The following is a 20,879-nucleotide window of genomic DNA, read 5'->3' on the forward strand; positions in this document are numbered from 1 at the left end:
AATGAAAACACTAACACCACAAGACACAAGACACAAGGACACAAAGGAAAGGGGTAAGGATGCGGGCACAGGAACCACGTGGTAACCACAAAGGGTCGGGGACACAAAGGGTCGCACTGGGTAAGAGAGAGCGCGGCGGGATGTGAATCACGTCGCAACCAGAAACTTACTAAGGAGCACGACCTGAACTAGCACTCTCTCTGACCCCGGGTCGCCTCAGGGCGCGTATCACTCCACCTGAGGTCACCCATAGAAAATGGGAATAGGGTAAACTACACAAAATTCTGGTCAATTGGGAAGAGTTACCAGTAACTCCTAAGGAAGTAGTTCTAGGTAAGTACTCTGTGTTGGAACAAATTATATTTGAAAACATTTGTTCTTTAACCAAACTGTTATTTTACTTTTGCGTTCCAGATATACCATGTCTTTTTGTAAGTTTTGCATCAAATGCAATATAGCTGTAGAACAAAAATGACAAATTCGAAGATAATTTGTATTTTTCCTAACCATACAAACCTTAGCTATTTACAAAGGGTTATTACTTTTAGCGTAGCTGAAATGGCGAGCCATTAGAATTTAACGAGGGTGTATTACCCCCGCGCTAGTTAGCGGGGGGGTAGGGGAGTGGTAGCTAGCTACCCCTCCTCCCCCTCACACACAGGTGAATACTCACTTTCACTTAGAGGTAGGACTTGTCTTGGGGGACAGGGCTGGCGGGCAAATATGTGTAAATAGCTAAGGTTTGTATGGTTAGGAAAAATACAAATTATCTTCGAATTTGTCATTTGTTCCGTAACCGAAATACAAACCACGCTATTTACAAAGGGTGACTTATCCCTTAGGAAGGGTGGAAAGTCCCCAGCCATACTGGCTTTGGCTTTACCCGGGGACTCAGAATCCGAGTGAGTCGCACTCGAGAAAAGGAGTCCCTGCACCTCACAAGTTCCTTGCACCGCAAGGAACCATGTGGCCTACGTAAGCTTGTGTGTGAAGGAAGAAGTGTGACCCGTCCTAGGCAGTTGACCTGGAGTTCCAGAAGGAACTCTGGGTTAGGACGTTCCCAATACCACCTCGTCAGGGTATGGGGGACGCGACAGTATTGACTCAATACTCGGAACACAAGGAAGCATGGTTTACCTGCAGAGGTTCGAGGTCAGCTATGCAGAGACCAGGATGCTGCTTCCCCGTAGAGGGGATGATGAAGAAAGAAGTAAGGGCCAGACATACTTCTTTCGTTCATGCAGACTAAAACCTGATAACAATGCCCTCAACCTTCTGCTACCTGTCCAAAAAGGAGCCTGAGGTTAGACCAGCTGTTGTGTAGCCACCACAGAGCGATAGAAAACGTATCGAGACTCCTGTGGGTCACGCCCTGCAGGAAGCGGGCTGCGAAGGTCATCAGACGCTTCCAGACTCCAGCTTGTAGCACCTGCGTCACAGAGTAGTATTACTCGAAGGCGAGGGACGTTGCGATGTATCCAACATCGTGCTGTAGGGCGACGTGACGGGGGAGGGTCTGAAGACAGGTCGAGATGAATGTCCTTGAGTCCGGGCTGAAGAGGTATACTGGTGACTCTCCCCCCATGTCCTCCTTGTGTTCCCAAATCGGCTGCAACTGAGGCCAAACTGCAGCTGTTCCCAGCGCTAACCTCTCGATTCCTGTACTGGCAAGAAAGAGAAGGTCTTGGGACATCAGACACAGAATGGAGACTCAAAATCTTGAATGAATCGGACCGAAGGGTCGGGACCCTCAGATTCTGAGTCTAGCCAACAACTCAGGAGCGAGCCTGAATGTTGCCTTCCCCTCTTCCTTAGAAAGGGGGGGGAGTAGTAAGAGACCAAGAAGATTGCTTACACATTGGCCGTGGCCAGAGTGAGCAGAAGACCCAAGGCGGAATACAATCCGAGGCCTGTCATAAAAGGGTCTTGAGAAGATCTCTTAAAGGACTAAAAGTCCGAGCCATGCTCCAAGTTGGAGGTCTTCCTCCGACTAGGGCAGGGACGATCGTAGCTTCGCATGAGCGAGGATAGATCCAGCGGGCAGGAAAAAGTTATTCCTTTAAGCCTGAAGGTCAGGGAAAGGCTGAGCGACAGGCTTCATTGCCAAGAGCGGAAAGGAGTTTCCTCCCGCCGAAAGGCAATAAGACCGTTATTGCTGGAGAAGAGGCCTCACGGGAAGAGGTATATCTCCCACGGCACCAACCACCTTAGACTCTTCACTTTGCCTGGGAGATCCCTGTGGATGACTATCGCAGATGACGCGACCTCCGTACCGCGACTGTAGCGGGTTGTCTCTTCTAGAGGAGGAAGCGTAGTGTCTCCAGGCATGAAGCCGAAGCGACGTCCCGGTTCGGGAGAGATGTCGCAGTGTGGTTGCTTGAGTAGTCTGCGCCGTGGGAGAAGCTCTCCCGGGAGTTCCGTCAGGGGAAGCAGAGGGTCCAGAAACCGTTCTGCGCATAGTCCCAGTGGAGCTCTCCCATTGAAAGGTTGACAGACAACCTGGTTTTGTTGAGACCCATTGTCCGCAGACAAAAAGGAGGGAAGACGCAGGCGTCGAAGTTGTCCCACCATCACCGGAATGCATCTTGCCAGAGTCTCGGGGTCTGAGACTGGGGGGAAAACTAGCGGAAGCTTGAGGTTCCAAGCTGTCGCGATCAGGTCCCCCAGACCAGCACTTGCTGGTTACCCAAGGTCAAAGACCCTTAGGTACACTCTCTCTATGAGGCTCTGCTCGGATAGTCTGAGAGAAACATTCCCCTGCCTGGAATGAGAGAGCCGATGGTGGAATTGAGAGAATCTCAATCATCCCGGTATCTCTACTGCAAGATGTGAAGGTGTGAAAATGCGTCCCCTGCTGGTTAGCATGAAGTCGACACGCAACGGGGCGACTTGGCAGGAGCGGTAGGATCTGAAGAGGGGCCAGACTAAGGCCCTTAAGCCTGCCTGAATGATGGAGAGGTATCCTTCAGGTCTTGACCATAGGCCTGGACCGGAACATGCCCCCCCCCCTTTCCTTTGACGAGTCCGAGAACCGCATCAAGAATGTGGGGAAAGGACGAGAATATCCTCTACCATCAAGAGGCTCCATAGGTCAACACCCATTGCAGGTTTAATAGTTCCGCTGGTCCCATAGGGCCAGGGAGTCCGGTTAAACATTGCCTGAAGCCACCGGAACTTGGATCGCCCCACATGGAACTTATCCTGAGGTGACCGTTCGGACTATAAACGGGTCAATGAGGAAAGAAGAACTAGGAAACGTTCCAAGGTAGGGCTGAAAACTCTGCTTGACTGAGAACAGGTACTGCGACTCTCCTCAGTCTTGCCACAGTCAACCGAAAGGAAGGCTCGGAGGATGTGGTAACAGAATCTGGCGTCCCCAGGTGGTCACCCATCCAAGTACCGACGTTGCTTAACCTCGCTGGACGGACGAGAAGCGGGGTTTCCAACGTGGTAAGGCGGTTGACTCAATATCATGGCCAGATACTCCAGATGTTGAGGCAGAGGAAGAGAAGGCTCCAAGCAAAATACCATGAGCCCACACTCATGGTCAGCATTCGGAAGCTTTTCCCGGCGCTGAAGAAGGTCGAAACCCGAGCCTACCGGAGTTGACCAGCCCTCCAAACAGCAGAGGAGGCGGAAGTCTGCACCTGAGCGGCCAAGAGGAAGGCAGGGAGAGTTCTCTGGGGAAACAAACCTGCTATGCCACGGCGGGATAGCCACACTGCATCATAAGCAGGAATACTTGCAGTTTAGGCTGAATTCGACGAGCACCCTGGAAGATGGATGGAATGGAAACTGAAAGTACCCGTCCTTCCGATCCAGGGTTAAAGGAGTCCTGTCGCCTCGTTACCAGTCTGATCGATTCTGCTGGTCTACGCTGGCCAAAGTTTGTTCGACAAACTTGATCAGGGCTGAGAGGTCGACTATGGACATCCCCTCTCAGATCCTTCCTTACAAGAAAGGATCGACTGAGGGGGCCGGGGGTGAAGCCGTCGATGATCCTAAGGAAGACCTTCGCCTAAGGTATGGATCATTCTGCCCAACCGGGCAACTCTGCTGATGCTATGGCATAGAGGTTCAGAGACACTGAATTCGCTGACAGAGACGGCAGGCGCGATATCCTTGGCTACTCACAGAGATTGTGCGGGAATGGGCATCGGGAAGCTGTCATTCGGATGAGTAACCTTAAGCATCCTCCCAGCGAAAAAACCTGCAATCCTAGAGTTCGTGAACTCCTTTTAGGACTATGCCCCCCCGGGGGAGTCTCCCGTGCCATCTGTTCCTGACAGGAGGAAACTGCAATTGGACACCTTGTCCCAGTTGTCGTAGCCGATAACTTAGGCCGACGTGGTTGAAAGAAAAGGGAGCTGGAGCCCTGCAGAGTCTGGAAGAAAGCGCCTTGGAGGAGTGAAACCGGAAGTCGATTTACTCCGCACAGCAGATGTTTAAGTCTCTGTCCTTGGGCAAAGACAAAACTCTTCTCAAGGATGGAAGGGTGTCTGAGGTCGTTGACCTCCACAGATGAGACACCCGAAGGAAGCCTTCAGTCAGTGCGTCCAGATGGTACAACATCGAGCTTGTCCGCAAGTAGATACTTAACGACGAAAGGCCAAGGTGCCTGAGCTCGAGAGGAGGAAAGTACCCTTGATCTTCCTGTAGCTTCCTTGAACCAAACCTCGGGCCGTAACCGAGGAGGGATAGAACCTGGTAAGCTCCCAGAGGAAGAGGTAAGCAGTCACCCCTTGTCCGATGGAGAAATCTTCAACGGAAAGCCCCCCCGCCAAAAATCCTTCCAGGGCGGGAGAAGGAGAGAGTACTCGTGCAGGAGAGGGGACCCTCGAGACCGACCTCTTGGGAACCAACTTCGCCCTGGGGGAAGTCACCACGAAGTCCACTCCTCTCTTTCTCTTCAGCGTAGGAGAGACAGCCGCTGGTTTGTTACCCTGGCCGGTGAGTGCTGGTTTCATAACCCTCATTAACGCCCGTGCCAGCGGATCAAACCATGTCTGCTGCTCCAAGGACACAGAGTCCGAAATCCTCGCTAAGGTGAAAGGGATCGGGCGATCCTTTGGAGAGGACACGACGGTTCCTGCCTGAAAAGAAGGTGGGAAGAATGCTGTACTGACCTGTCTTCGTCCTGCACTACCAACCTGTGCTTGGATGGAGGTGATCCCAAGTGCCGCCTAGGAGCACGCGTCCCTGCTGCTACCACCGGCTGTGGAATTCGCCGCGAACTATGGTCGCGCGAGGGCGAACGGTCGCGCAAAGGCGAATGGTCGCGCGGGCGCACAGGCGAGTGGTCGCGCGGGCGCGCAGGCGAGCGGTCGCGCGGGCGCGCAGGCGAGCGATCGCGCGGGCGCGCAGGCGAGCGATCGCGCGGGCGCGCAGGCGAGCGATCGCGCGGGCGCGCAGGCGAGCGATCGCGCGGGCGCGCAGGCGAGCGATCGCGCGGGCGCGCAGGCGAATGGGCGTGACGGCGAGGGATCGTGCTGCCGCGTAGGTGAAGAAGATCGCTGGCGGTAAGCGATGGCGAGCAGCATGTGTAGGTGAATGATCGCGTGATAGGGTGCGATGGTGATCAGCATCCGCAAGAGGGCGAGCGTTCAGGGTTGTGCGATGAGGAGCAGCATGCGTAAGCGGGCAATCGTGCAGGGTTGTGCGATGGCGAGCAGCATGCGCAGGTGAATGATCGCGTGAAAGGGTGCGATGGTGATCAGCATCTGCAGGAGGGCGATCGTTCAGGGTTGTGCGATGAGGAGCAGCATGCGTAAGCGGGCAATCGTTCAGGGTTGTGCGATGGCGAGCAGCATGCGCAGGTGAATGATCGCGTGAAAGGGTGCGATGGTGATCAGCATCCGCAAGAGGGCGATCGTTCAGGGTTGTGCGATGAGGAGCAGCATGCGTAAGCGGGCAATCGTTCAGGGTTGTGCGATGGCGATCAGCATCCGCAGTTGAGGGTCGCGCGATGGCGATCAGCATCCGCAGTTGAGGGTCGCGCGATGGCGATCAGCATCCGCAGTTGAGGGTCGCGCGATGGCGATCAGTATCTGCAGTTGAGGGTCGCGCGATGGCGATCAGCATCCGCAGTTGAGGGTCGCGCGATGGCGATCAGCATCCGCAGTTGAGGGTCGCGCGATGGCGATCAGCATCTGCAGTTGAGGGTCGCGCGATGGCGATCAGCATCCGCAGTTGAGCTAGTAGCTGGCGAACCATGTTCCTTCAGAAGTGTTGGAGAACGTTGGCGTGCCAGCTGTAACACACGTGGGCGATCCGGAGATCGCTGGCGAGCTGATGATCGCTGACGAGCTGACGATTGCTGGCGAGCTGATGATCGCTGACGAGCTGATGATCGCTGACGAGCAGAAGGCTACGCGTGGAAGCCTGCGCAAAGAAGAGTCCTTGACCCCGACCTGAACCGAAGTTCTAGATCGCGAGGGCGAACGTGGGCGCACAGGGCACGTAACAGGAACCGCAGGGAAGATCATCTTGAAAGCGCTGACGAACAGGGAGCGCTGACGAACAGAAGGGCGCGCAGGGAAACCCTGACACGCAAGGGAAGAACCCCCGTGGGGGCAACCCTTTGCCCCGAAGGGATCGTTGTCCGCCGGGAGACTGATGTCCGTCGGAAGACCGCTGTCCGTCGGGAAGACCGTTGTCCGTCGGGAAGACCGTTGCCCGTCGGGAAGACCGTTGCCCGTCGGGAGACGAGATTAGACTGCTGTCCATCTGCACCAAGACGGAAGATCGAGAAAAAGAAGTTGTAGGCTGCAAACGGAGATTCAAAAAGGCGCCTCAAGCACCCTTATAGGGAGATGAGAGGCCCTTACGACGAGGCGGACGGAGGGCCTTACGGCGAGGGAGGCCAACAGCAACAGCAACAGAAGAAACCTCCGAAGAGGAGTCTCTATGAGTGTACTCTCTCGCGAACGACAGAGAAACACTTCGTGGAAGAGACTGGTCAGCCAGTGACCTAAAAGGGGCAATCCTCCGAAGAGGAGCCCCTGCAGTTGCCCAGCCCCTTGAGCGAAACTGCAGGTGCGACCGCTCAGCACCAAGAGCATAGTCGCACGAAAAAAAGGCAAGAGAAGAACCCCCCAAAAGAGGAAAAGCTCAAGCCTGGACAGGAAAAAACTTCCCTCGGAAGGAAAGTTATCCGCCCAAGGAGGCAAGCCTCCTGACTGTTCTAAAATGAACTGGAGAGCTGTCCGTCGACACGGGAGTACTACCAGTAGAAGGAGACACGCCCCTGACGACAATACAAGGGGGGAGGCAGCAACAGCCGAATCCCCAGGACTCAACCAGACAGCTCACACCGTTGCTATATTACAGAAACGAACTAGATCGGTAACTGTAAAAAAATAAAACAAATAATATTAGTACACATTCATTCCCCCGGGAAGGCTCCGAAGAGGAATCCCGAGGAAAAGGAACAAGAATTACACAACAGGCACGTGCCCTCACAACCACTTACACTCGCGGAAGGAGAGCTGTAACCAAAACAGAATTATAACAATTATAATTATGTAACTATGTAATTATGTAATTTAAAAAAAAAAAGAATGAATACTAAAGAAAAAAAAAACGAAAACCCCGAAAGGAATCGTTCTACAAGCTGAAAAATTAACAACTACAATTAGATTCATAAACTAATTGAGACAAAATGTACGGCGTAGCAACCCCACCCACACGGGAAGGAAGCTACAAGGGCGTAGTAAAACATAGTAAAAGGGTGAACGACCTCAAGAGAGAGAGAGAGAGAGAAAGACCGAAGTCAAACTCGATCGCAACCCATAAAATTAGGCCGTGGTGGCCTAACTGCCGAGGCCTCCACGTAGATATCGTACACTACACACACACATCTGAAAAGGAAACTTACTTATTTCTATACTCAAATATATATACAAACATGAAAACATGTTTACATATATATTGAGTAAAAGAAAAGTAAGCGATTAAGTAAAGACAAAACAGACAATGGCTGCCAAGCGAGGACCAAGACAGAGACGTCTGTCACAGTCCGAGCCAAAAGTGAAAGTGAGTATTCACCTGTGTGTGAGGGGGAGGAGGGGTAGCTAGCTACCACTCCCCTACCCCCCCGCTAACTAGCGCGGGGGTAATACACCCTCGTTAAATTCTAATGGCTCGCCATTTCAGCTACGCTAAAAGTAATAACCCTTTGTAAATAGCGTGGTTTGTATTTCGGTTACGGAACAATTGTATATTCCAATTGTGAATGGCAAGTGTTCACATTTATTTCAGTACATATAAAACTAGACTGTTAAAAATTATGTTGACTTATTCTTTACACACCAGAAAATGCTTCACTATAAACACTTGAAATAAAAACTGAAAAATGTATTACAGTAATGTAGTTTTTTTGAAGGTCTACTTTAACCCTTACACAATTTAAGGCTGTACAGAACAAGCTTTTACCTGTACCAATCAATGCAACATTAGCTAATCTCAGCAGCAAAGATATAGCCCTGGCAGCCCTGGAGAGTTCAACTAGAAATTTTGTATATTAAAATGTATCTCCAGTCAATGATATACCCCATTTGCTATTTATTTTATTTTAATGTTATTCTTAAAATATTCTATTTTTCCTCATTTCCTTTCCTCACTGGGCTATTTTCCTTATTGGAGACCCTGCGTTTCTAACTAGGGTTGTAGCTCAGCAAGTAATAATAATAATAATGATACGGTACAGCAGTGAAAAGTCGAGCCGTTTTGGAAAATTATCCCCGGCTTAAACTGACCATGACGTAGTATTAGGAGTCACTTATCACTATTACAAATGCACATGTATATAATACTGTATGGCAATTCGAAACAAATCCATTGAGAAATTTTGTTCTACTTTTACCCGTTTCCCCATTTCTGTCAGAATCCATGAAAATAGCAGTTACAAATAATCTGTTACTCAAATTCCTTATTAAACACAAGAGAAAGAAAAGGACTCAAAAACAACTTGAGACATAAATGCTTTATTATTATAATAAAGACAATGAATAAGTTTCACATGTTATCACAAACCTCACATAATGGCTACAGCATCGAATGCCTTCCCTTATTCTTCACTGTGAGGGATCTCGCATGCATAGGCCCCTTTGTTAATACACAGTACTAAAGGTCCTCTCATATTATGTATGAGCCATTCACGCAAACTTTCACTCCTTGTACTTTATCCTGCGCATTTCTGAAAACTAAAACCTGCAAAGAATTGTCATCTGCGAAGTACCCTGATACTGGAAGGAAAGGGCAACACCTACTACTTCTTTACTGATGTATTTTGATTCAAGAAAAGGAAACTAGTTCACCGTACTTACGTAATTTGCATATCAGTGAGTAAAAGAGTATATTGTATGCTTTGCAGCACTTATTATATAAACCAAGAGTATACAAATAAAGTTATAAAATATCTAAATCTGAATATATAAAATACATAATTGTGTACCTAAACTACAACACCAAGCTATTGTAATTAAAAAAAATATGAAGGAACATAACATTGCTCTTTTCGCCACCACTGCACGTTAAATTTAACCACCTGTCAGAGGACCTAAAGACGTACTGCACCACTCTTACTTTTTTTTTTTCTTTTTTAGACAAGACATTCAAACCTCTAAGAATGTGATTTTGACAATGTATTTGATGTGCACTTTGTGCTTGGTTGTGCTGGAACCGGGAAATGTTAAGTTGAAATTGTATATTGCATATATATATATGGGTATTCTGGTTATATGTAGTTTGAAATATAATGCAAAAATAATCCTCATGCCAGTCTTGACCGACTACAAATCCACACTCGCTACATTACAAGTCATTCCTATATTGGTTTCCTTAAAATAATCTATTCCTTATAGAGTTACATGGCACTGATTTCACTCTCAACGAGGAAGGTTGACTAAACCTACAATATACCGAATTTGCAAAAGATCAGTAAAAATCAATGCCAAAGGTTTCTCTTGAGTGAAAAATAATAATCAAGGAACATAACTACAAGAATTTCTCTAATATGTAGATACTGAGTTTAAATAAAATTCAATCTATGTAAATTTTGCCTTACTTCAAACCGACTAGATGAAAATCAATAATGCCCATGACGCATGTTCAAGATAACTTCACTACAATTTATCAAATAAGTACTTTTTTTTAACTAAGGAATTTAAAAATTCTTCAATTCATCAGCCCTAATTCAATTTATATTCAGCATTACATATTTACACATACCTAAACAAAAAGAGAAAAAGCTCAAGCTGCCTCATCAATGCTTGGCCACCGCAGTCCATTACAACTGGGAGACGAAACAGTGATTAGCAATTTGAAAAAATAAGTAGAGTATATGGCAGTCAAATTTAAAGGTCTGGGATGTTATGATCCATAAACTTGACAAGTGACGATGCCATGTGTTTCATCATGTGCTTGTAAACAAACGATGGCATGAGCGTCACCGTTACGACTTGTCCGCATTCGCTGATGATGGCGGAGAGTTCCTTGTCCTTGAGGCCGACTACATTCTGTCCATTTACCTGATGGATTAAAAATATGAATTAGCATTAGCATAAGCAGGCAATGCAGTTCATAAGGGAAGGTATCAAATCAGGGAAATATAATTAGAATTCTAATAATAAAATTTCTTAACTCGTAGGAAGGTATCAAATTATGGAAATATAATCAGAATTTTAATGATACAACTTCTTATTTCTACACTCGACCTTATGTACACCTTTCATCTTCTCCAAAAGCTTGGTTTAATCGACCTTTACCAGTAAAATTGCAATATTTTCTTCTCTTCAATAAACACAAGCTCTAATAAAGAAATGAACATTGTAGTGGTAAATGGTAACTGAGGCTTCATTGAGAGTTGTCTCCTTAGTTTCTTTAGTCGCCAGCTTCTGGCCAGATCTACTTCAGAACATTTGCTTATTACTGGTATTCTAAGCAATTACTATGTGGAGTATGGCCGGGAATTGTTTCTGATAGTTCATTATCTGCATTCTCTTGGTGTATCATAGAAGCAACACTGTGATTTAAATTACATAGTAAGAAGAAGTTTCTCTCACGGTGCCTCTGTAATAGGATGTTCCAATGGTTGTCGATCAAGTTAACTGGGCAAAGTGCTAAAGGGAACTTTATCTTAATTCAAGAGAAAAGCCAGGGAATACTAGGACAGTTGATGGTAGCAGGGATAATGAAGATAATGGCAAGCCTCCTTTAGACTTCTAATAATCAGCCAACTTTCAATAATTAAGTGCTATAAGCTCTTGACATCATTAACTTTTTTTATTCAAGTTCCGAGTTCAGGAAACACATTCTTACAAGGGCACTCTGGTCCCACCCATTCCGTTGCCGTCTGTATTCTAATATCCTTCCATTCACTCAAGTAAGTGCTCTTAAATTATATCGCATTACATAGATGGATGGTGTGGCATATCGTAAGATTCCCTTAAACCTTGTTGGGATGAACAAACTATCAACTAAACTTGGTTGTCTGCAATATGTTTTGTTTGCCAATGTGTTCCCCTAACTCATCACAAGTCAATGGAGGTGTAAGTACAACATTATATGATTAATATTCAATTTCATCTCATACACTTAATTTGTTAAATATTTCATATGTACAATATCAATCGTGAAAATTTATATTGAAAATATCCCCCACATTCATTCCAGTTGTAAAAAAGCTGGGAAATTCTCTGATTTCCCCTCAATTTAAACTACAATACAGGAAGATGAAAGAGGCTACCTTGAAAGTGAAGAATTATCTGCTTTTCAAAGATGTTACCCTATTGCCGAGATAAACCCTAATAAGTTGAGTAAGGTAAGTTTGGAAGTTTCTTATTCTTCTAAATCTTCAGTAATAGCCTCTCTCAAGGGATAGAACAGATTTATTGTCATCAGACTCAGAAAAGGTTAGCAAATTCAAGGTCCCACTGAAGCCTTATGCCTTCTATAATGTAAACGTGTACCCACTATTATAGGACTCGTCTATTTACGTAATGTCTTATTTTTATTTCAAGTTTCAGTCTTAACCACAAATAAGAATTTTTAAATAATAATTACTCAAGATGGTTGACTAAAGAGATGCTCTTTGCGGGTAGTAAAGAGGGTGTGTTTTTTAATCACTATACTTAGCACATTTATAGGCGTTTGTTGATTTTTTTATGCATTTAACTAATAGGTAAATTCCTATTAAAATAAAATAAAAAATTATAGTAAACTACGTTCAAAATTGCAATTAGGTTAACAATACTACTTAGCAGTTTTATAGGTGTTTGTTGTTTTTTTATGGGCTTTCTTAATAGGTAACTTCCCCCATTAAAATAAAATAAAAATATGGAGTTTTTATGATAAAACAAAGTTTTATGAATACTTACCTGGCAGTTATATATATATAGCTTAGAATATATATATAACTGCCAGGTAAGTACTATTCATAAAAATGGAGTTTTTATAATAAAACAAAGTTTTATGAATACTTACCTGGCAGTTATATATATATATATATTCTAAGCTATATATATGTAACTGCCAGGTAAGTACTATTCATAAAACATAACAAATTACATTCAACATTGCAATTTGGTTAGCAATACTTACTTCAAGCAATTGGTGGTCTATGAGGAGGCCATTTCTGGCAGCTGACGAATCTTTCACCAATGCCGTGATTTCGCCATCTCTGAACTGGAAGCCAACATGGCCAGTGCTGTCCTTGTGCAAGGTCACCGATCGTTCAAATGGCCTGGAAATGTTTAGAATATATGATAATGCTGGAATTAAAAATAATGTATTTTTGTTCATTTATGACATAATTCAGAGATTGGTTCACCAAATTTTTAACTAGGCTCCATAAGGCACTAGAAGAGTTGGAAGACCCAGGCCTACATGGCTGAGAACTATGAAGCGTGAAGTGGGAGATGAGTGGAGAAGTATTGAGTTGAAAGCTTAAGATAGAGACGAGTGGCGAAATTTAACTGAGACCCTTTGCGTCAATATGTGTAGGAGGAGATGATGGTGATGACAAAATTAGTCTCTAGGTCATAACATATTACAATACATGAAGACGTGCTTGGAATTTTCACACTGAAGTTTCTAAAAGCTCTAAAAAATATGCTTGGTCTTCAATAATGACTTTCTACCAACACCCTCTTAATTTAGATTTACCAATGGAAGTTTTTGAATGACCCTGACATCTTAAAAATCAAAACAAATAACTTGTTTGTTTTGAGCTTTTGCTCATTTCTATATGGGTTTGCAAATTTCTATCTGCTCTTTCTACCTTTTTCCATCCTGTTTTATATTTTTTTTTTTCTCCCGCATAAATTTGCCATGATATTTTTCCATATGAATTTTCCCCTTCCCTTCTTCTGTCAACCCAAACATTCCAGATATTATTGCAGTCTAGTCCCCTTATCTTTATCTCCACATAGATGTCTGGAAAATTTTATGCCGGACAATTTGGTACTAGGACACTTCAGTCCCGGACAATTTGGCACAGGGACAATTAGGTCCCAGACAATTTAGTACCAAGACAATTCGGTCCTGGACAATTTGATACAAGGAAAATTGGGTCCCGGACAATTTGGTACAAGGACAATTCAGACCCGGACAATTTGGTTCTAGAAATATTAGTCGACAATGAAAACTACGTTTACCACAAAGAAAATCCTAGTGACTCTTGCAAAGATGATAGTTATCATATGTTTAAGTATATTGGAAATCATGATCAAAGCATGACTGCAACGGAAGTGAGGGTAAAGGTTGCTGTTGCAAATACTGAAGTAAAGGGAAGAGCAGTTCGAACACCTTCTCATTCAATCATAACTGAAGAACTGGGAAAATTAAACAAGAGCGCACTGGGGGATGCGACAAGACTTTCTCATGTTGGTATAAATGTTAGACAATGGCGTGGTGTTCACAGTAATCGTCTACCAATTCCGTAAACAAATATTGGTTTTTCAATAGCACAAGAATTTTCCAGCCTCAAGAACAGAGCTACGTTTTTACAATATGACAGTGGCATAGACGACATTAAACGCATTCTAATTTTTCCAACTGATAATGCTCTTCAAAATTTGAGCGTGTGCGAATTAAGCCCGAGATAGACTCTTTTAGAGTTGCCCTGCTTATATTTTCAATTATATGTTTTCCACGTGCAAATTGAGAACTTCAGCGCTCCAAGATTGTTTGCCCTCTTACCCGATAAAACCCAGAACACATACTGTATGACAAACTTTTCCAAAAGGAGGAGACTTTATCCGAAATATTCAATAGAAACATGGAACATTCTTGACCGATGTTTGAAAGGAGAATCACGTGCGTTGATGCCCTTAAAAGTGAAGATCAATTAGCAAAAAAGGAATTACAAAAGTCTCAAAAATGCAATTGCTCATAACATCAAGCTTTAAATTTTTTATATACCCAATATGGTCATAAATATTGATTTTATTAAACATGATAGAAAACTAATTCACACATTTTAATAACATGAATATTATTAACTCTCTTTTTTTGTTTGTCATTTCAACTTATATAGATAAAATGACATGCTTAGTACCGAATTGTCCAGCAACCTCTGCATAATACGACCAAAAGACCATTCGTTGAACCTTTTTCGATACCACTAATTTGATAAAACTAATAAAATTTCTTTTAAAAGGTCTTTGGAAGTTTACTTCCAAGAGGCCTCCACTTCTTTCCTTCATTGTTGCTATTGAAGGACTTCCTGGACTCAATTATCAATCATATTTGGGATGGTTCATCTATGACTCAAAACTTTTAAAAATTAATCTGATAAATGCCCCATAATAAATCATCTCTGATATATTCCCTTTCTATTGCCATGAAGGGATGCAAATCTTTACTGAAAAGAATTAATTCAGCTTTGTTCCAATGAATACCTTCAGGCTAAATGTCAGGTCACTATTTCCAAGGAATTATTGGCCAAAGTCAGTAATCAGCGTATCACATAACTCAGCAACTACTTTTCCCCCCTTACAAACTCTAAATTTTTGAGTCTTCCTAACTCTTTTTTCATATTACAAAGAAGGTTTGACCTGAATTCCTTACACCACATCAGGCACCTCATCAAATAGGCTCCTCCCTACAAGACCAAAACACAGAACTCAGGTGTAAAGTGCAACCTACCTGTCTCTCACAGCCAAGCGAATGCCATTCGAGGGACACTTCTTCAGGAGGGCATGTACTTTGTCCATGGAATAACCAGCGACAGTTTCATCGTTTATTTGAAGAATTTGATCCCCAAACCGCAATCCTAAAAGAAGAACCAAAAGAAAATACTTGAATCTGGCATAGAACTTTTTTTTTGACATTTTACTTTATCAATCTTTACACAAAAATTATACAAGACAGAACTTTACGCATATAGAATCGTATAACTGAAAAATTTCCTTTCCAATGATATACAGTATGATGTTATATATTCAGTAAAATATTCACGAGAAAAATTGGTAATCACTAGACATAAAATACGTCCAACAGTGCCAAAGGGAATAGAAAAATTGCTCAAAGGGTTAAGTACGGTACAGTATAGTACATGCAAAAATTGAGGCTTTCATTTCCCTAGTTTCTATAGGTGACACCCATTTAAAAGTCTTTTCTTAGTGCACGATACATTCAGGAAAACATAAGTTGTCAATTGGTTTCACTATTTACTCAATATCCTACACAAAAGTTTAAGGTTTACACATTTTAGGTATTATTCTTCAAACACAAATTACCCTTTAAAAACCTTTCTAATGTAAACCAGCATCAACAAATTCTACCAGGGGAGTTTTCTGCGTAAATGCCATTCAAGTTCACACGATAAATACTGTACAGTAGTTTCATCTAAAACTCCTGGAAATTGAATGAAAATTGACTCTACAACTTACTACAAAATAAAATGTTTGTCATGAATAAAACTTTTTTTCTTTTTTAAATCACAAAAGTAAATTTTTCTAATCATATTACAGGTATGTATTATCAGATATCAAAATTATAGAAAGGGAAGGGCAGTTTAATTATTACACAAAAATTTACAAGCTCAGGCAAAGTGATAAATTTGAAAAATGGAATTTTAATAGTAAAATTCATTTCTATACTTGTCTGATGTTTATACTGCTTCTTTACTTGAACCTTTGTTTAATGACTTTTACCCAAGTAAACTAAAATATTTCCCAATAGCTTTCCTTTCAATAAACACCTCCCCATATCATTATTATTACTTTCTAAGCTACAACCCTAGTTGGAAAAGCTGGATGCTTTAAGCCCAAGCGCTCCAAACGGGAAAATAGCCTAGTGAGGAAAAGAAACGGAAATGAACTACACGAGAAGTTTACAAACAATATCAAAATAAATCTTTCATAAATAAACTATAAAAACTTGAAAAAAAAAAAAAACAAGAGGAAGAGAAATAAGATAGAATAGTGTGCCCAAGCGTACCCTCAAGCAAGAGAACTCTAACCCAAGACAGTGGAAGACCATGGTACAGAGGCTGTGGTACTACCCAAGACTAGAGAACGAAGTCATGAGATACTAGTGGTTAATGGAAAGCAGTGAAGCACTGATGTCTCAAAGCCAAAACTATTCCCCATCTTCTTCACAAGTCGGCGGAAGGTCAGCATGTATATAAACATCAAGTGAATGTACTAAGTAAATTCAATTATTAAATTTCTGTTTACTTCCATGTACCTCCTATGATGCTCATACTGATGCAGGTGGGACAAGACTAGGTAACAGATTAGTCTTATACAAATCAAACCCCTAAGAGATATAGTAGGCTTAAAAACCAAATGAGAACAAGAATTATCAGGCATACATTTGGTGCAATAAGTAACGATACTATCTAAAACAAAAAGGAAAAACAGAGGTGTAAAATTCTCCTTGGAAGTATTTTTTTATGAAAACTTGGAGGAAAATACAGCATCAGAACTTTACTTCAGCAACTTATATGGATATTTTTAGCAATAAGGTTACGAAAGGTTTAGGAGGAAGACATTTCATCATATTTGGGATCTTTCTCTGTTTTCTTCATCCTTATCTTCCCATATGGAAGGATGAACAGAACCGTTAGTTGCTTGCTTTCCCATTTGTTTACAACTGGTATGGAAGCCGTTATGCACTTGTTAATAAAACTCGTATCTGCACAAGTACCATGAGTTGCATATACCATGCTAAAGTCGCCCTTGATGAGCTAGTGGCAGAGCTTGCAAGCGAACAATGCACAATGCCATCCGAAACATGACAAAAAATTATCAGCTTTAGCCGATATTTCATCAGCATCATTAAGAGCCAAGGGAATTATACGATATGCCCTGTCATATACATATGAAACAGTGATGCCAACTTTAGTTAATATAAAGTATAAGTTATATAATCATAAAACACTATGAAGAATGGAGTTGGCAACACAATTATGAAATAAGAGATTGCTTAAGCGTCCGATTACTTTGTCAAGTAGAGAGACATTAAAATCCAAATGGGAATGCAAGGGTTTAGCAGAATGGTCTAAGGTAAATCAAGAATTTCAGGCTATAGGAGAGGATCTAGACTGTCAGGCGAAGTGAACATTCGGAACCCTTAACGAATGGATCAATAATACAGTACTGTACCACTAGAACAGACTTAAAAACCGTTGCTATCATCATCATCATATTCTTTGAAATCGGTTGTCTTGAGCAGGTTGCTTTTGTACTAGATGTATTGACGATCTGTGTACCATTCCTCTGTTGCCAAATTGGGGCTATTACAATTACCCTGCTATTTGCAAAGATTCTGAACTTGTTTCAGCAACTCGACAAGAAAGATCAGAATTACCGCCTTAAAGGAAAGACTCCTTGACCTTCCAAAAATAAGAAAGAAAGCTAATATGTCCAGAGGTTTGGAAGCTTACCACTATCAAAACTTGAGTGGTTAAACACTATATTACACAACATTGTTGCTGTGTTGCTATTATCATCCCTGATGTAAACAACTAGCTTAGTCTTCTCTGGACTTCCCACTAAAACTAAAAGAAAATTACATTTGCACTTTCAACTTGAAAGATATTTTTCCATGAAAAGAACAGCGAGGCATTAACCCACCCCACAAGTTGTTAAATTACAGCAATGTCCCCATCCAGTGATAGCTAATCAATCTAACAATCTGGAACCTGGAGAACGGATATTTTGTCCAAAAGATGCGACAGATACTGAAATAACAAAGAGGCCTGGCATGTCATTGCTTCACTTCTTGCCACTGACAGCAAGTGTTTCATAACATAACTTAAGAGGGCTACAGTATGTCTATTGAAAGAAAAGATGACGGGAAATGTCTTAAATTTTACGGGTAAATGTTGATGAACAGTTTCTAAAGAAAAGCAATGAACATCAGGGGAGATTTATATAAATGAAAAAGGCTATAGATAGTAACAACAAGTCTATATAGAGGAACTACAGCATTAACTTTCATTGCCATTTTTAAACTGGGACCCATCTAGATTCCTTTTGCACTTTCTGAATATTTTACTATTACCTAATCATTTTGTCATGTAAAATTTTTGCAGAGCCTGAAATTCAATTTTCCTATATTCCAAGGGCACAGATTATGTGATTTCTGTAACTTAAAACTTACCATGTGATACCTAAATCTAGAATATGAACATAATTGATAAATGAACCACAAAGACATGACAAAACTATGGTTTAAAAAAAATTTCATCGCTACACCTTCCACCGATGCTTCACTTTGACTCATTATTTTCACAAATACTACAAAATTATTCATATTATACATCAAATAATAAAATAATAAAAAAAAATAAAAATTAATATGGATTGAAATAACTTATTAAAAATACAAAATAACAAGGATATAAAAAGAAAATAACTGAAAAATTAATAAGGATTGAAGAAAGCTCCTTAAAAATAATAAATACATAAATTAACTAGGAAACTATGTATTGTGTTGTTTCATCTTCAAATTCTCAAAGAGTAACATTCTATTTGATTATAAGGATTGAAAATACCCAATTAAAAATAATAATAAGTACATGAATTAACTAGGAAACTGGATTATCTTACATCTTCAAATTATCAAAGAATAAAATTCTAAGTAATGTCAAATACAAGCATGAACTTACCAGCAAGTGCAGCGGGGGAATTCTTCTTGACAAGGCAGACAAAGATACCCTTGTTGATTGGCTTGACGCGCATTCCAACTTTTTCACTCCCATCCTTACACAATGTGACCTGCAATTTGATATCAATCTTCAGATTTGCTCAAGAAGAAGACCAAAGTCATTACAGACGGACCTGAACTTAAACTTAATAGATTCCAAGAAGCTGTGTGCAAGTACTTTTTTAAAATTTTGGCCTAGTGTTAGCCTAACCTCAACTCCACGCTTATGATTTCCAGCTACAGAAGTCAACAAATAGTCAGGTTTCATATGAAATAGATATCAGGTTATTAAAAATGTTTTTACCATATTAAATGATATATTTTATTACAGTGAAGGAAGCTCTGGGTGATAGGAGGATAGATGTGAGAGAGGCAAGAGAGCGTGCTAGAAATAGGAATGAATGGCGAGCGATTGTGACGCAGTTCCAGTAGGCCCTCCTGCTTCCTCCGGTGCCTTGGATGACCGCGGAGGTAGCAGCAGTAGGGGGTTTCAGCATTATGAAGCCTCATCTGTCGTGGATAATGTGGGAAGGTGGGCTGTGGCACCCTAGCAGTACCAGCCGAACTCGGTTGAGTCCCTTGTCAGGCTGGGAGGAACATGAGAGAGGAGACGTCCCCTTTGTTGTTTCATTTGTTTGATGTCAGATACCCCCCAAAATTGGGGGAGGTGCCTTGGTATATGTATGTATTTCTTTATCTTAACTTTGTTATTTTGAGTTGGATTTGTTTGTCTCCAAATGTTTGTAAGTTGGGGACATTCTATAATGATAACTTGCCCTCAATAGAGATGTACTTTCACTACCTTTTTGGGTGAAAGTAAAAACTTCCAACATTTTCAAAGTCTGGATAGGGCAGTAAATTCTGAGTTTACAATCGATAGTGGGTGAAACGTAAAACATTAGCTGTATACTGTACACAAACTATTAACAAATTAACGAAATATCCTACATAGGTTGTTTTGGATTGATAGCTATCATGGCTTAGTAGCAAGTCAGTTTACTATTCCATCAATGGATCAAGATGTGAAAGTTCCAAAGATGAAATACGGACTATAAACAAAAGGCAGGGTCAAGTGTGTAGTCATCAATGTTGGTACCTTGAAGTCTAAAAAGTAATTTGGTTTGCCCTATGTTATACAAATTCCCCACCACAACAGACTACAAGGGATAATGACTTAAAAATGCATAAAACGACACTACAGTAATACATTGAAATTTAAACAATGAGCAATCACCAATTCAGTCTTCTCTTCTAGGAAATGCTAGATTTTTTGGTCCTTTCATAAAAAAAAAAACTATTCAAACTACCTGTGTGTTTACAATTGTGACCCCATTACCTGGGTACGTTGTTTGAATAAACTAATGAAATATGTTATTTTTATTAGTAAAATAAATTTTTGAATATACTTACCCGATAATCATGTAGCTGTCAACTCCGTTGCCCGACAGAATTCTATGGAGGGATACGCCAGCTATCACAATACTAGAAGGGGGTGTACTTACCAGCGCCACCTGTGGCCAGGTACTCAAGTACTTCTTGTTGACACCTCCTCAATTATTCCTCGGTCCACTGGTTCTCTATGGGGAGGAAGGGAGGGTCGATTAAATCATGATTATCGGGTAAGTATATTCAAAAATTTATTTTACTAATAAAAATAACATTTTTCAATATTAAACTTACCCGATAATCATGTAGCTGATTCACACCCAGGGGGGTGGGTG

General features: G+C 41.9%; 1 protein-coding gene across 1 annotated transcript in view; it reads right to left on the minus strand.

Moving 5' to 3' along the window:
* Positions 1-8,968: 8,968 nt before the first annotated feature.
* Positions 8,969-20,879, minus strand: part of LOC137641498 (syntenin-1-like) — a 35,696-nt gene continuing 23,785 nt past the window's right edge. The window contains exons 6-9 of the mRNA XM_068374117.1: positions 19,121-19,229; positions 15,148-15,274; positions 12,601-12,742; positions 8,969-10,529 (exon numbers count right to left, since the gene is read on the minus strand). Of these exons, the coding sequence (XP_068230218.1) occupies positions 10,356-10,529; positions 12,601-12,742; positions 15,148-15,274; positions 19,121-19,229 (552 nt within the window). The 3' untranslated portion in view covers positions 8,969-10,355. The remainder of the gene's footprint in view (positions 10,530-12,600; positions 12,743-15,147; positions 15,275-19,120; positions 19,230-20,879) is intronic.

The sequence above is a fragment of the Palaemon carinicauda genome, chromosome 5 (assembly GCF_036898095.1).
Source record: "Palaemon carinicauda isolate YSFRI2023 chromosome 5, ASM3689809v2, whole genome shotgun sequence".
Classification (NCBI taxonomy): Eukaryota; Metazoa; Arthropoda; class Malacostraca; order Decapoda; family Palaemonidae; genus Palaemon; species Palaemon carinicauda.